At 33.0% G+C, this 15530-nt stretch overlaps 1 protein-coding gene across 5 annotated transcripts; it reads right to left on the reverse strand.

The window, feature by feature from the left end:
* Positions 1-2155: 2155 nt before the first annotated feature.
* LOC107918317 (protein ENHANCED DISEASE RESISTANCE 2) lies at positions 2156-6915 on the reverse strand. Of its 5 annotated transcripts, none has more exons than XM_041110211.1 (8): positions 6362-6913; positions 5960-6141; positions 5129-5230; positions 3912-3959; positions 3234-3377; positions 3047-3142; positions 2867-2950; positions 2156-2749 (listed from the first exon to the last, which is right to left on the reverse strand). In XM_041110211.1, exons 2-7 carry the CDS (start codon positions 5996-5998, stop codon positions 2882-2884), a joined length of 498 nt encoding a protein of 165 aa, XP_040966145.1. In that variant the 5' UTR covers positions 5999-6141; positions 6362-6913; the 3' UTR covers positions 2156-2749; positions 2867-2881. The 5 variants fall into 5 exon arrangements, with proteins under 5 accessions (XP_040966145.1, XP_040966146.1, XP_016703330.1 ...); XM_016847841.2 differs by lacking the exon at positions 2867-2950 and having other exon boundaries at positions 2688-2866; positions 6362-6428; positions 6644-6915; XM_041110212.1 differs by lacking the exon at positions 2867-2950 and having other exon boundaries at positions 6362-6914.
* Between the last annotated feature and the right edge of the window lie 8615 nt (positions 6916-15530).

Raw genomic sequence — 15530 nt, forward strand, 5'->3', positions numbered from 1 at the left:
AAAAATTAGTTGTCGACTTAAAAATGAAAATTAGAGTCGCCACCAATCTTTTATTGAAGTGTGATCGGATCACCTAAAACGATTTTGGTCTACGAGTTTTAGAAAAACGGGTTCGGGAGTCAGTTACGTACGAGGAAGGATTAGCACCCTCGTAACGCCCAAAATTGGTACCAAATTAATTATTTAATGCCTTAAGGTCAAATGATTGAAAATTCGAGACGAAATTTAAAAATATGATCATTTTTTATTGATGCCAATATTAAAAACAATACTTGGAGGGGAAAAAACTGAATGAATGTAGAAAAGGTTTCCTCATCTCAAGGTGACAAATTGTCGTATCCCGTAAGTTAGGATACAACATTTGAATCCTTGAGAATAAGCTAACCCTAAAAAAATTTATCAAAATTTCGTATTTTTGAAATCTGAAAATGTTTGATCATCTTAGTTCAATGAGAAAATCGAAACCTCGTAAGTTAAGGCACAACTTCTCGGAGTTCCAAATATGACATGCAACTTGCTTTTAATTTTATTAAAAACGTAAGTTTTGAAATTTTTAAAAAGTTTAATTACCGAAGCTTGACGAGAAAACCGAAGCCCCGTAAGTTAGAGCACGACTTCTTGTCATCCCAAATATCAGGTATTGCAAATCTTGTTATACGGCATTTTTAAAGAAAATTTTACAGACTTAGGAGTATAAATTAAGGTAATATGGAAGACAAATCATAAATCTATAGTTACATTGATGAATAATAACGAATTAAAATACAAATGGGCAATTGGCACTCATACTGGCACATATCATCTCAATTAATCAAAGAAGACGCAAGGGAATAATATATAATACAATTTTAAAGTAAATAGTACAACATTTTAAGGTAAATAATATACAAAACAAGTTACAATGAATAATATACTCAATAATTCAGAAATAAATAACTTCCATAACAAATTTTTAAAAACATATGAAAATTTTGAAATAAAGAAATAATAAAAAGAAATTTAAAATAATACATAAAACAGTTAAAAAGGATAATAATAAAATTCAAAACAAGAATAAAACGCACCAAAAAAATCTAAACTTTAAAAAGGCTAAAGTTAAATTAATTAAGGATTTAAAAGATGAAATTTCAAAAAAGTAATAATAATAATGATAATAATATTAATAATAACAATGATAATAAAAAAATCTGATAATAATGAAAAAAAAAGAAAAAACTTTAAAATAGGGAATCTAAGTGAACAAAGGATTTAATTGAAACTAAGGGTGCGTTTGGTTCGCTGTATTGGATTAGAGGTGTATTGGATTAGAGGTGTATTGGGATTAGAGGTGTATTGGATTAGAGGTGTAATAGCTAATCCACTGTTTGGTTGAATGTAATGGAATAGAGGCGTAATAGTAATCTTGTGTTTGGTTGAATGGAATAGAGGTGTAATAGCATAATGGAAAAAACTAAAATGACTAGAATACCCTTAGCATAAAATTGTTTTGGTAAATGATTATTGTTATTGTTATTTAAATTTTAATAAGATTATTATTATCAGTAATAAATAATTTAATCATATTTTAACATAATTATTATTAAATATATTTTAATTAAAATATATAATTTATAATAAAATTCTTAATAATCAATATTCTTATATGAATTTACTCAAATCATAATATATGATACTATAAAATATAATTAGAAATAATTAATATTAAATATATTTTAATTAAAATATATGATTTAATAAAATTCTTAATATTAAATATTCTTATATGAATTTTTTAAAATCATAATATATAATACTATAAAATATAATTTAACATAATTATTATTAAATATAAGTTAATAAAAATATATAATTTATCATCATACTATAGATAAATATTGAAATTTGTCACTGTACTTTATTTTTATTTATATTTGCCATTATTTTTTTAAAAAATGAGTAAATTTGTAACTTAATTTTTATGTTATTGAATTTTACCACTAAAATTTAAATTTTATTAATTTTTGCCACTAACTCTTATTTTTTAGTTAAACTCTTATTTTAAATTTATATTGAATTTTTATTTTTTTAAATTACAAATATCTTCATTTAACTTAACGAGTAAATATAATTCTTGACTTTCCTTTCTCATCATCTAAACAAAAGCACAATAAACAAATTGTCAAAAAGAAACCCAAATCCAATAGTTGGGAGATTCAAAAGCTTTCTCCAATAATGTGTTTCTTCTATAAGAAACAATGCTTATAAGCAGCTTGTCAAAGCTCAAAATCTATTTAGTCCTATGTCATACATCCAATGTCATTTGTATATATGCTCCCTCACATCAGCACAAAACACAAGACTCAATATGAAGCATACATGAGAAGAAAACAGTTGGATTGAGTTAATGAAGTACATGCATCTTATGTGTTTTTCTTTCTCAGGGAAAACCTTTCGAGAAAAAGAAAGTAGAAAAGGAATTAAAAAAATGTTGGTGAAACATTTGAGGAACATGCAAACAAGGTATCCTACAGCTAGTAGTGGTGATGAAATACTCTGCAACAAAATCAGCGCATCTTATAGAATTGAACTCTCGAAACCACACAACGTCGTCCGCTCAATGAATATTTAACCATTATATCAACGTCTTGGGGATTCTTCTTGTTTGGTGCAACAGTCATGCTCCCAATTATTGTCTCCCCTTCACAGATGGTTAACACATCCTCTAGATATAGGACTGTTTGCTTCCAATGGGTAGCTCGCGATCTTGGTCCTGCATTTTGTATTTGCCATTAGCCAAGGCAAAGTTCTTCTAGGCTGGCTTGCTGATTTCTATTCGTAGATAAAATGGAAAGGACAAAGGATGGAGAATTTTGATGTAGATACAAACCTGTAGAGAAACCCATCAATTTGTGGCATTTGGTAAACGAAACATCAAAATATGCAACGAAAGCATGGATGTAATCATCACGCTCTGCAATATAGAGATATCAAAAGACTTTATAGATCCTGATACTATGTAGGCCTCAAGACCGAGGCAAGGAAAATAGCAAAACCACAAGTGCATTACCTCCAGAAAATTGTCTTGCCTGAAGTATTTGCATGTAACAGCTTTCCCAAGTAGGCAAGCTTTTGTTCCAACTGCACGCTTGACCATCCAATACCCCTTTGAACATTTAGAAACAACTGAGCTTTTCACTAGCATTAGAGCAATAGATAACAACTAGGTGAGATGTTTACAATATACAATTTCATACCTCAACAATGCTTGGTATCAGTTTAAATCTTGCATCACGAAATTGATCCGTTCCATCTGCAAACTTTTCCAGTAAAGAATCTTTCCTCACTGGCCTTTCAGCAGCATAGTAGAGGACCAAACTATAGTTTGGTTTCGCAGGAATCTGGAAAAAAGAAACCAAAACATATATCCTCTTTGAAAAACCAAGGTAAAATTTGTTGCAACCTAAAAATTAATTCCACAAAAATTCTCCCCATGCTACAAATATTCCCATTGTATCCTCCAAGGTCGGTATGTTTGGGAGAAAAGTGGAAACTAGAAGTGAATCTGAAGGTCAGAGCATGATCTGCATTGACCATCCAGAACAATAAAATTTGTTAAAAATTTTCAACTTTAATCTTCGTATCATCCACTTAATTACATGGCTATTTCAGGATTAGAATTTCTTCATATGAAAACATCATTTTGTGTTCAGAAATATGGCTTAAGTGTCATTACCAATAACGATCCCAAACCTATTTGTCCTAAGCAAACAACTTTGAGCTTTTAATAGTTAGTTTTCTGCAGGACTAAGCTTTTAAAATAGAAATCATTTTTCATAACCATCTTATGCAATTGTAAAAATTTCCAATGTATTGACAGTTTTGTTTAAATAAATATGCAGATAAAGGAGGTAGAAATGCATCCACATGCGTACCTCGAGATTAATCACAAGGATAAATGGAAGATTTTTTCCGGCATCAGACTGAAAATGAAAATAGCAATTAGGTCATAATTCATAAAAATGTTTTTCCATCAAGCAAAATCATTCACGATGCCTCCAATATTCTCGAATCAGCCTTTTCCAACAGTGAAGGAACATTTTTGTTCAGTGTGATAGAGAATATGATGTGCTATTTGTCTGCAACATTAGGAGTACATAGATGCAAGAATAGATAGTGTGGCTGTCCCAAAACAAATGATAAAGTCCCTAGCAGCTTGTAGGAGTAGCAAACCATTTGCTAAATTGTCCTATGTAGAAACAGTCCATTCTCGAATTAAAATCTGCAAACTGAAAGAAAATTCTTACATCTATGGATCCGCCAGGCATTTCAATAGCTATTTAGCTAAGTCTCATAATACATAGAAGATGTTTGCAGTTCAGATGATGATGCTGCAATGGCTGTGTGGATATACCAGAAAGACAGGACAAGAAACAGACGATTTGGGAAATATGGGGTTAACGAAATCAAGGAAAAGGTAAGGGAGATGCGTTGAAAGTTGGTAATCGCCTTGTTTCTTATTGTTAGATAAAGAAATATAAATGGTTTGAGAAATGGAAATTGAAGGAACTAAATACTGTTGAGATAACCAAAAAGTTCGATAGTTGTTTCATCCAGTCTAAAATACTAATCGAGTTCGGGGAAAATTAATAAAAGCACTACTGAAGGCATCTTTTTATTTCACGTAAAAAAGGAGTAACAAGCATGCAAATTGACTTCCTGATACATGAATCTCTATTCATTCAAACATAAGCAAGGCTAAAGGGGACTTTCTAGGAACAAGATGCATCTTATAAACAAAACCAAGAAAATACATAATGTTTTGCTTAAAATAAAAAATGAGAGTATTCTTTTAGCATAACAATGGCTAAGCCATAGCATGAAAAACAGTGAAACCAGGAAAGCCATAAGTTCATTTTATAGGTTTTAGCACTCAAAATTGAGACTGTAAAATGCACATAGTAAGATTTCATAAAATTATATTAGCATGGCTAATCTGCAAAGAAATTACTGGAAAGAATTTGAAAAATGTAAATAACAAAAAGAAACCAATCCTAGCAGAAAATTTGCTAAGAATGAAGCAACTTTCACATGACTTTCATAACATTGACACCTTCAAAGAAAGGGAAACAGTACGAAGCCGGTTTAATACCTGAGCTAGACTCTTTGGATGCAATGCAATTTTATCTGTTGCTTTATCGACTTTGAACCAATCAACAGCTATGAGCTTGAGAAGGGGATTTCCACCCATTATCTGCGAAAAGACTTGTAGGTTACTCAATTGATTCTCTACAGAATATTGGCAAGAACAAGGAATGCGAGGAAGAAATTACAGATATAATAAAACCATGGAAGAGGACTGTCAGCTATAAAGTAAAAGGAAAATTTTCATCATAGGAAAAATCATGCTTCCTCATTTTCTGTATTTGAAACTTTACTTGTCCAGCAGAGAATTCATTAAGCAAGATAAATATAGTTAAAAGCAATCAAAGAACTCATACATTAAGAAATCTAAAATTAATAAATGGGCCAAATACAATAATGATTCAAACAAAGAACTTCCAACTACTGAACTGAATGAGAGGGTCTCAACCTTGAAACCAAACAAAGAATACAAGGTAAGACAGAAATACCAGTAAAACTATAAATGTAAAGTCGATTTTGGTTTCTTAATCCAATTTAGAAACCAGACCTGGCAAGATTAGGTAAATGAAACTGCATCACACCAATAGCTAACAGAATCAATATGAACTGACCAATAGAAACATATGTATCAACTCAGGATGAGAGCATAATGAATGAGTAGAACTACACACGAAGCAGACAACTGTCATTCCAATTTGTATCTCAATTTTCCATTATAATAAACCAGATACTCTTAATTTCATGCTTTGATGATATAAGATGATAAGAGTGCACTCAGAACAAATAAAAACAATGAAAAATGCATGTCAAATGATTAACAAGGGTAGGAAAACCTCACCTTGGCACTATTTTTTAAGTATGTCTGTCCTCTTATCATAAATCCCGCACCACCAGGAGAAGTCCAACAATTTGTGTCGGCATCATCCTTTCCTTTATGGAGAACACTGTTGAATTGACTTGGATCAACATGAATAGGAGGTACACTAAGATCTAATTCCTTACTTGCATTTTCAGCTGCATCTGCAGTGACTTAATTCTTAGTATACTTAATAGCTCACAAAAGGATCAAGGATAGAATATCTTTTAAGCTATAAGATATTATTGTTACCAAAAAGAAAAGAAAAAGAAAAAGAGAAGGCATAAATATAAAAAATATTTCCTGGATAGAATCTCCTTTTTTTCAAATAAAAGATAAAAGCAGGTTGATCTTTCCAAATACAGAACTAAGAAAATAAAGAACCTGAAGCTTGCTTCAAAGCTGTGCTTGAGATGGCCGCAGGTGCAGGCTTCGGCTTGACTGGTTTTTCCTGATAAAGTTGAGAGCAGATTATCAATAATAGAGTTTTTCAAGAAAACGATAATGAATAGGTTACATCAGTCCACAAATAGAGCAATCGAGTTCCAATTTCCACCAGCAACAAAAACCTTTAAGAAATAGAAATCTACTCGGAACTTAAGCTAATTAAAATACAGGAATCCATATAAATTTGAGAGCAAAAGAGAGTTAGAAATATGAATTTACCTTTCCAGTTGCAGTAAACTCCGAAAATAAAAGGTTGAGAAGGCCAAGCGTCGATTCTATTGTAATCTTCAGCAAAAGAAAGACAGAAGGAAGAAACAGAAGACGGAAAGGGGAAGCAGGAGGGTAAAACAGGGTCTAAAACTCAAGCAGCACCTAATCTGAGAAAGAGGAACGTAATAGAAATCGGTGGATTTTGGGGATTAGGGGTGTAATGTAATAGACGGGTATTAGCCAATACCCTGAACCAAACAGAGGATTGAAGTGGGATTAAATGGGGCCCACCTATGCCAATACATCCAACCAAACATGGTGTAAATGATATTTAAAGGCATTGATTTAAAACATATATAAAAAAACTGATGAGGGTCTGATTGCAACACGCATAAAATAACAAGGACCGATTGAGGCAATACCCCAGGCCATTATACGCAGCGTTGAGAAATGGGCCAAAATAAAATGATACATAAATTATGGGGTGAAATTTAAAAAAAGTGAAAAAAATAGAGCTAAATTAAATTGCGCCACGAAAGCGGAAGGACCATTCGCGAAATAAACCATTTGGCTTCAAAAACACGCGGATCTTTCACAAATTGGGTCAGGTCAGATAGGCCATTAATAAAACGACGCCGTTTCTGTGCTTACCCTTTGGCCCAAAACGGTGCCGTTTTGGGTAAGCTATAAATACCAAAAAAAAATTTAAAATCCCCACTTCTCTTTCATTTTTTTAAAAAAACCAAAAATTTTCTCTCAAATTCTCTCCCTCTCCCCAGGATCCGGCCATGGCTCCGGCGCCGAACCATCGTGGTGGCCGCCCGTCTCCGGTGACGGCGCCGCCGTACATGGTGGCCGAAAAATCAAAAACCCATTTTTTTTTGTTTTTTTGACTCCCGGACTCCAAAAACACCGATTTTCATCGGAATCGGCACCTCCTCCTCAAAAAGGTACGATTTTTATTTTTTTTATTTTCAGATTTCATTTTAAAAGAAAAGAAAAGAAAAATAAATAAATAATAAATAAGCCAAAAAAAAACCACATTTGAGAATGCCCGATATTTGAACTGATTTCTTTCCAATCTCTTTTGATTCATTCATGTGTGTTAAATGCATAAATTCGAGGCCTTTTTATAACCCAAAATTTACTATTTTCCCTACTTTTACATTGTTTGTGTTGTCATTGGACTCTCCTAATCCTTTTACAGGTATGAACGGGGCGGCATGTGCTAAGAAGGCGGCGCGGGGAGCTGCCGTTGGGGTACGGCAACTGAGGCTTGGTTGCTGCCTAAGGTTTTGTTTTTCTTTTGTTTTGGGCTAGGGTTAGCTTTTAGATTGTTGGACTTGTTTTTGGGTTTGGTAATTTGGGCCTGTTTCATTTATTTTGGTTTTAGTTTGAATTTGGCTTTATTATCTGTATATGGGTTGGGCAAATTTTGGGTTTGTACAAGAAAAAAATACCAAAAGTGACATAATCCCTTTCTCTTATATATATATATATATCCTTTATATAAAATTTGTATGGAATATATTTATCTTCTTGATATATATAATCTAAGTTCGTAATGATGAAAATTTTCGAAGTTTTTGGATTTTAAGTGTTTAGTTTCGAGTTTTATCATGTATATTATGTATAGGTTTTTAGTTCAAGATAATTTTTTTATCAGTAGAGTTAGATCGAGTTGTGGATCCATCCATATTTATAAATAACTAATCTAAGCTTATTATTCTTTTTTCCCAAAATCTAAGTCTTAGACCTTGTCTATATTATTTTTTATTTTTAAAATATTATTTTTTATTCAATATGCAACAATTATATATGTTATCTATTTTATTAAAATTTTAAACATAAATAACTTAACATATTTTTTAATATTTATTTTAGAGTATAGTATAGTATATTTAATTTAATATGATATAAATTACATACTATATATAAACAAAAAGAAAAAACATAATGTATTAACTTGTATGGAGCTATGATTAAAGCTCTTATCCTATACCCATTTGGCAGAAGTTAAACCCGTGTTACCCATTCTCATCCCCAATATGGTATAAAAAAATCATATTATAAACATGAAAATGGGTTAACTCGAACTAGGTTGAGCTTCAAATACTAGAGCCCGAGATTGGCCTATATATTTAAATGAGCTTGATTTCAGGCATTTGAGGCGGGTAGTTCAACCATTGAACAAGTCTAGTCTCTAGATTTTATTTTAATTATGTCTAGATTTATTTTAATTCATTAATTGTGTATTATGATAGTAGTTATATGGATGTATTAATAGTAGTTAATTAATCCTAAAAAGAACGTTCCTTTCAACTATTCCATCTTCTTAATTAATATTCCCCCTACAAAGAAAGTTGATGTTGGGGCCTTAGGCAGGTGCAACGACTAAAATTCTTCATATTTGTATTGGAATTAGATAATAAAACCACCCCTCCCTATTTCTTGCTTTATCCATCTGCTTCACGCAGCATTTTGGTTGGGTTGGTTGAGTAATTAAATTAAATAGTTGATTTTGGAGTTAAACTCATCTTACTTCTATAACTTAAACAAAACTGGTACTTGTTTTGAAAATAAAATTTCTGAATTTTCCCACATTCATGTTGATAGCCTACAGTTATGCAGTGAATCTCCAATTTTATAAAAAAAAAGTTATTTATTTATTCATTTAGCTTGTTGTATTTTTAATTTTCAAATTTGTATTTTTTGTCAAATCATTCAAAAATAGTTGAAAATGTTAATATGCATACATGTAGATTGTCATATGGATGACACATAAATATTTAATTAATTTTTTTAAAAATTTCAAATATTCAAAAAAATATAAAAAAATATTCTTAGAAATTACAAATCATTAAATTTTTTAAAAAATGAATATTATAAAAGTTATTTTAAAAAATTTTAATGTAACACCCGATTTGCTAATAACCCAAAAATTTTAAATAATTAAAGGACTAAATTGAAAGAGATTGTAAGTTGGCGACCTATATTGGAAGAAATAGGAAAGCTAGAAACCGAATTAAAAATGGTTGAGATCCAATTCTGGTTCAAGTAGGATGGAACCTGCCAGTTCCTTAGTGGGAGACATCATGATTAGCAATGGACGGTTCTCTTAAGGTCAGTGGTAGAGTTGGAAGGGCTATAAATAGCTGGGAGATGGCTCCCAGGGATGATTTTCTTCCCAACTTTGTTTCATGTTCTCCCGTTCTTCATCTTTTTCGATAGCTTGAAGAAGGAGTAGCCATGGGAGGTTCTACTTGGAGCAGACCTCATGAGGATAGAGCTGGAAAAGTAGGGAAACTGGTAATAGGGTAAAGTTCTTAACCCTTATGAGTACATAAAGTTTATGGACATCAGAACTATTTTAAGGGTTCTACATGTTTCTAGACAAATGAGTTAAGTTAAGAATATGGAGTATAACCTATGGTTTTGGCTGGAATGCTTAGCTACTGCTAGGAGAATGGAAGCTCTAGCATTCGAAAAAGCTAAGCTGTGGGAGCGATAAGAATTCAAGTGAGTTTCTAAGACTCCAATCCTATAGTTAGGTTTAATGCAGTTTAAGCATGCCATGATTACATAAGCATGAAATATAATTATTTGAGCATGGATTGCATGACTTTGGGAAACCTCAAGGGGATAGATAAAGTTTAGGATTGGGATGGGGAGAGAACTCATTAGTTACAGCCTTAGGCGAAGCTCTTGGCTTTGTGGAGGGAACACTGCAGTGCTCGAGCATCAATGTTAGGTGGTGTAAAAGAGGTAATGGGAGAAGGATTCAGGAAATAAAACATGAAATGATATTTACCATGATGGCGGTATCAACTGGTCCTGTGGGGCGACACCGTGACGACGATATATAGCGCAAGACCATGGATGAAAGATGCTATAGCGATCTAGTATGTGGTATGTAGCGTAATATTAAGGATGAAAGATGCCATGACAACATGGTACAATGTATAACTATATGGCGTAAGACCATGGATGAAAGACGCCATGGCGGTAAGGAGTAAGGTAATTGGTGTAAGGCCATAGATGAAAGATGCTATGAAAGTCAGGTATGATGAGTAAAATCATAGATGAAAGATGTCATAACATCATAAGATAGTACGCCAAGATGGTGGATCAGTGTAGACCATGGGTGAAAGAAAAAAATGGAACAAAGTAAGTCCGCTGAGATAGTAAACACAGGATAGAGTAAGTCTGCCTGGACAGTAAACACGGGTAAGTCCGTCGGGACTAGAGAAAAGAGGTAAGAAGGGTATAAGACCATAGCTTGGCTACAGCAACCCATAGAGTTCGCTAGGAAATAGACGAGGAGAAAGAGTTATCCAAGACCTTGAGTGTGGGATATATGATTGGTGCGCTAAGAATGGGAAACCATGCGGGTGGAAGTAGCGTTAAAGGGAAAATATGAATATTCGTAAGTGGACCTCGAAGAATTCACCAAAAGTGATGAAAGCAATGGAGAGGGTAAGGATTAAGACATGGGCGAAGACCCAACAAGAATTAAAGGAAGATAGGTCGGGCAACAGTAGGCCTTGTTTAGGAAATGAATAAAATAAAATTACCCAAGGATCACAAGATAGGATCTGCAATCAAGAACCACCATGAAGGGTGCAAAGAAGGAATATGAAGAAGTGAATGCCCTCGTATGGAGAAAATTCTGGTGTAGGAACTCGGCCACAATGATAGTACTAAGGAGGGAACGAGCAAGTGAGATGGTAAACTCGTATAGCCATTTGATGATAAGTTAGTGGTTCATTTCGGGGACAGTAAGGTCTCAGGTTAGTCATGAGCATAAGGTGGATTACTAGAAGTAATCCCACTATGACTATCGATAGGATAGAACAAGAATAGGTTCACCAGAATGGCGGGTCATGTTGAAAGACAACACAATATGGAAGCGTCAACGAGTCTTTCAGGACTATGGTATGGAAAGAGGGAGTCTGCCAAAGTACTGGTTCGTCCAGGAAAGTCCGCCTTGGAAGGTATGACCTAGGAATACTTGGGAAAAAAGGCACAAAAGCTTGTGTAGAGGAACATCATGGAAGGCATATAGTCATGTAAGATAGAAGTCATAGAACACCTCGTACGCGTTGTGTCTGAAAGAGGAAAATATGAAAAGACAAGAAGTAAGGATAGGACTTGCGGTTGTGGTGAAGTATCTAGGATATGGTTAAGCAGAGATTCTGATCAGAGGAAGGTCTTATGGCAAGGCAAGTAGCTCGAGGGATCGAGTGGAGTTCACCACCTTGATATAAAACACTCGTCTTGAGCGAGTAGGGAGTATGTAAGTTTAATTTATTTTACATTTTTTATCCTCGTGTGTTAGGGTTTAAATATAATGTTTCAAGTGACCTCACTAAGTTTATTTGAACTTACTGTAGTGTGCTGATGTTCACAAGACTTGAGAGGATGATCGAGGACTTCAAAGAAAGACAGAGCCAGATAGAACAATGAGATCGAGGATCGCTCGAAGTTTAAATTCATGCACATAGGAAGGGGGTACCACTAGAGTGTAATACCACAAACCCGATCGAGTCGATTTGACCCAAATTTGGTGAGTTATATTCACCACTGAAATGACTCTCCATTTACTCCCAACCTAACCTCCAAACAAACCACATATATACAACATATAATGTACTAAGTTATAACACAACAGTGGAATAAATTATACATAAAATGCAAAACATGTGAGCTAAAACAAACTAAAGAGGTAGAGTTCACATGTCATCTAACCAGTAATACTTAGCGGTTCACATGAAAGGATTTAAACAGAGAACTTTATGGTACAGGCCTTCAAACATATATACAAGTACATAGAAGTTATTATTAAGGTTTACATACATCGTACAACATATATTCGCATAACAAAGTAACACATGACTTAGCCTAACAATATAAAGTATGAATTCGCATAAAAATATAGGTTTGCAAGCAAATAAGCTTTGCCAAAAAATAATACTACGCCGTTAAAATGACTCGCATGAAGTATTAAGTCATACTTTGACTAAGTTTAGAGATTACAACATGGCATGCATGCAAGGAGATATAAGGAAACATCAGTATTGATTCATATTAGTAGGAGATAGATTAACAAGTAAATAGCTTAGTGTATAGTTTGCAAAAAATTGATAATAAAACAAGGCAACATAAACTTAAGGAAATTGCCTCAATAACAAAGGTAACTATAATAAACTATGCCCACATAAATAATTATATCGCCTTTTCCTCGGGTTTGCAAATATTTGTTCAAGATCTAATCTCGCCCAAGTTATCTACCTCGCCACTACCATCCGCGACCTGCAAAGTAAGAGAGGAGTGCGTGATTTCATTAAGAACTCAATGAACATTCAAAAAACATCAGAGTATGCTTAAAATATGAAATTTGAAACAAAGGGAAACTTAGTTTGAAAATCGTTTTGCTTGTTAGGTTCGCCGTGAAGATGCAAGACCCAATTCTTAAATCCTTCTTGTCAGAAAACATATAAGTTTGTAAAATAATTTCAAATGTGCTTGTTGAAAATCATACTTAAAAACTCGAGCTTATTCTTGTTCATAAAAAATTCTTGTATTGCATGAAACATGCTATTAAACTTGTCTTATCAGAATCGTTGGAGAACATAAAGCATGTTCTCAACACTTGTCATAACTTGTCTTATCTTATCTGTTGGATATGCGGATCTCCTTAAAACGCCTCAGAATGACTCAAAGAGTCCTTAATATGTCTCATAAGTGTAGCATAAAGCTAAACACTCTCATGTATGCCAACATGTTCCTGTGAATGGAGCATAGATCGAGATTCCTTTATCTCTCCACATGTCCCAATACCTTAATGCCCAAATCACAGAACTTGTAGGTGAGTACTCACAATCCTTTAGTATACCAATATATCCAACATATGGCTCACAAATGAGCTTGCTCAGAATACTTATCACATAGAGCTCACCTAAAACGTTTGCTTGAAAACACTTGTTCATATAGAGCTTGTACAAAATCTCATAAAAACATAGTTTATAAAACCATACTTTAAAAATACATATCTTTAAAATATAAGCTCGCATAAGAGCACGTATAAAACATAACTTGAAAACATGACTTGAAAACAGAGTTTATAGAAAAGTTTACTCTCGGAACTTAGTTTAAAACCTTTAGTTGTTTGGAAAACATAACAATTCACACTCAAGTAACAAACTTTTTAAAAACCATGATTTCTGGAAATTTTAGTGGTTTACACACACGAATCATGGCCTAAAACTCTCACTAAAAAATTGAGAATTTTAAACGAGTTTTGCTTTGCCTTTATCTTTGTTGGTAGATGGTCTGATTGGTTCGCAACATACATAAACACACAGATTACTTAAACAGACAAATTTTACGGAATTCACACATGCAAGTGAACCTAGCTTTCTGAACAATCAACCCTAACAGGACAGAGACTTGCCATGGTTGCTGCGAACTTGATTCTAAACAAATACTTGACAACAGAATAATCGATGAGAGTATTTTCATGGGAAAAAAGAGCTTGTCTTAGTATTCTTAGGATACCCTACTTGACTTAGGACGAAAAGTATCCTAGATACACAATATCTTAATTTCCTGATTTGAGTCTGACTTGACTTTGACTAGCGAACCCAAGTTCGCAAAACCAATTGGCAAACCTCAATTCGTTACTCACCTAACGAACACAACTTGCAGTGAATCTAGAGAACCCCCTTACCGCATCTTTTGGCGTACACTGTTTCGTCGTATCTCTAGCGTACTCCTTACTGATATTCTTTTGGTGTACCATCAATTCATTGAAGCATTGGCGAGCCTTCACTGGCTAGGCCAAAGCTTCCAAGCCTTCTCTCGGGATGTTACATAGAGGCTTCACCACAGGATTAATAATGACGAAGCTAGATAGCACACTTAGAATCTGGATTTTTAGGACCACTAGACCTTAGCTTAAGAATTTCAATGTAAACAAATAATCTAGTTAGGAATTGGAATTGTGAGGAACCAAACATTCAACAGCTTAAGGCCTTTGATGTAAGAATTATTATTTAAATTTCATTATTAGATAAGTTTATATTTAGGTTGTTTTACAACAATTAAGTTCAAAAAGTTAAGAATGGGTGAAAATTTAGAATGGGTCCATTTGTGACGTTTTATACCCAGATTTGGTGGACGGGTTGAGTATGGGATGTTACATTTAAAAAATAATTAAATGCTGACATATCATCCACGTGATAATCTACGTATATATCATGTCAACAAAGTTAAAAAAAATTAATTTTTCATCCATTTTGAGATAATTTGATAAAAATACAAATTTAATGACTAAAATAAATGAAAAATTAAATGAATAACTAAAATAATTTTTTTGTAAAGTTGATTTGTCAAAAAAATTCATTACACCTAATTATTGTGCTTACGGTCATACTTTTTAAATGGACTCTTAATACCCGTGCTTTTACCACTTCATTAAACAATTTTTTCACTTAAAATTGTATGTCTGGTTTTGTTTGTGATTTGTGGATCAAGTCACTCAAACTTTTATAGGATTTAAGCTTTTGAATATTTAGAATTATTTGTCTCGATTAAAATTTTTTTCCATTCAAATTTTTTTTTGATAAAATTTCAAATTAAATTTAATTGATTCATCAATTTAACTAAATCACTTCTTTTCCATTCAATTCTATTCAATTTATTCACATTCAACCCACTTTATGAAACAAATTCTGTAAAAGAAAAAAAAAAGGAATTTGGTATCTTGAAAAAAGAAGCTGGCATTTGCTAGTGTTCATGTTCATTAAACCAAATCCAACTGGTAAAATTATTAATAAACTAATCAGTGTTCTCTCTCTATATAATGCAGTTCCTAATTCAAACCCAAATCAATTTT

This window comes from Gossypium hirsutum, chromosome D13, assembly GCF_007990345.1.
Source record: "Gossypium hirsutum isolate 1008001.06 chromosome D13, Gossypium_hirsutum_v2.1, whole genome shotgun sequence".
NCBI lineage: Eukaryota > Viridiplantae > Streptophyta > Magnoliopsida > Malvales > Malvaceae > Gossypium > Gossypium hirsutum.

Coding starts and splice junctions, on each gene's coding strand:
- LOC107918317 (XM_016847841.2), bottom strand. CDS start 5,998: ATGATAAGAGGACAGACATACTTAAAAAATAGTGCCAAG. Junction 5,231..5,959: donor ACTTAAAAAATAGTGCCAAG/GTGAGGTTTTCC, acceptor GTCTTTTCGCAG/ATAATGGGTGGAAATCCCCT. Junction 3,960..5,128: donor ATCCAAAGAGTCTAGCTCAG/GTATTAAACCGG, acceptor TTTCATTTTCAG/TCTGATGCCGGAAAAAATCT.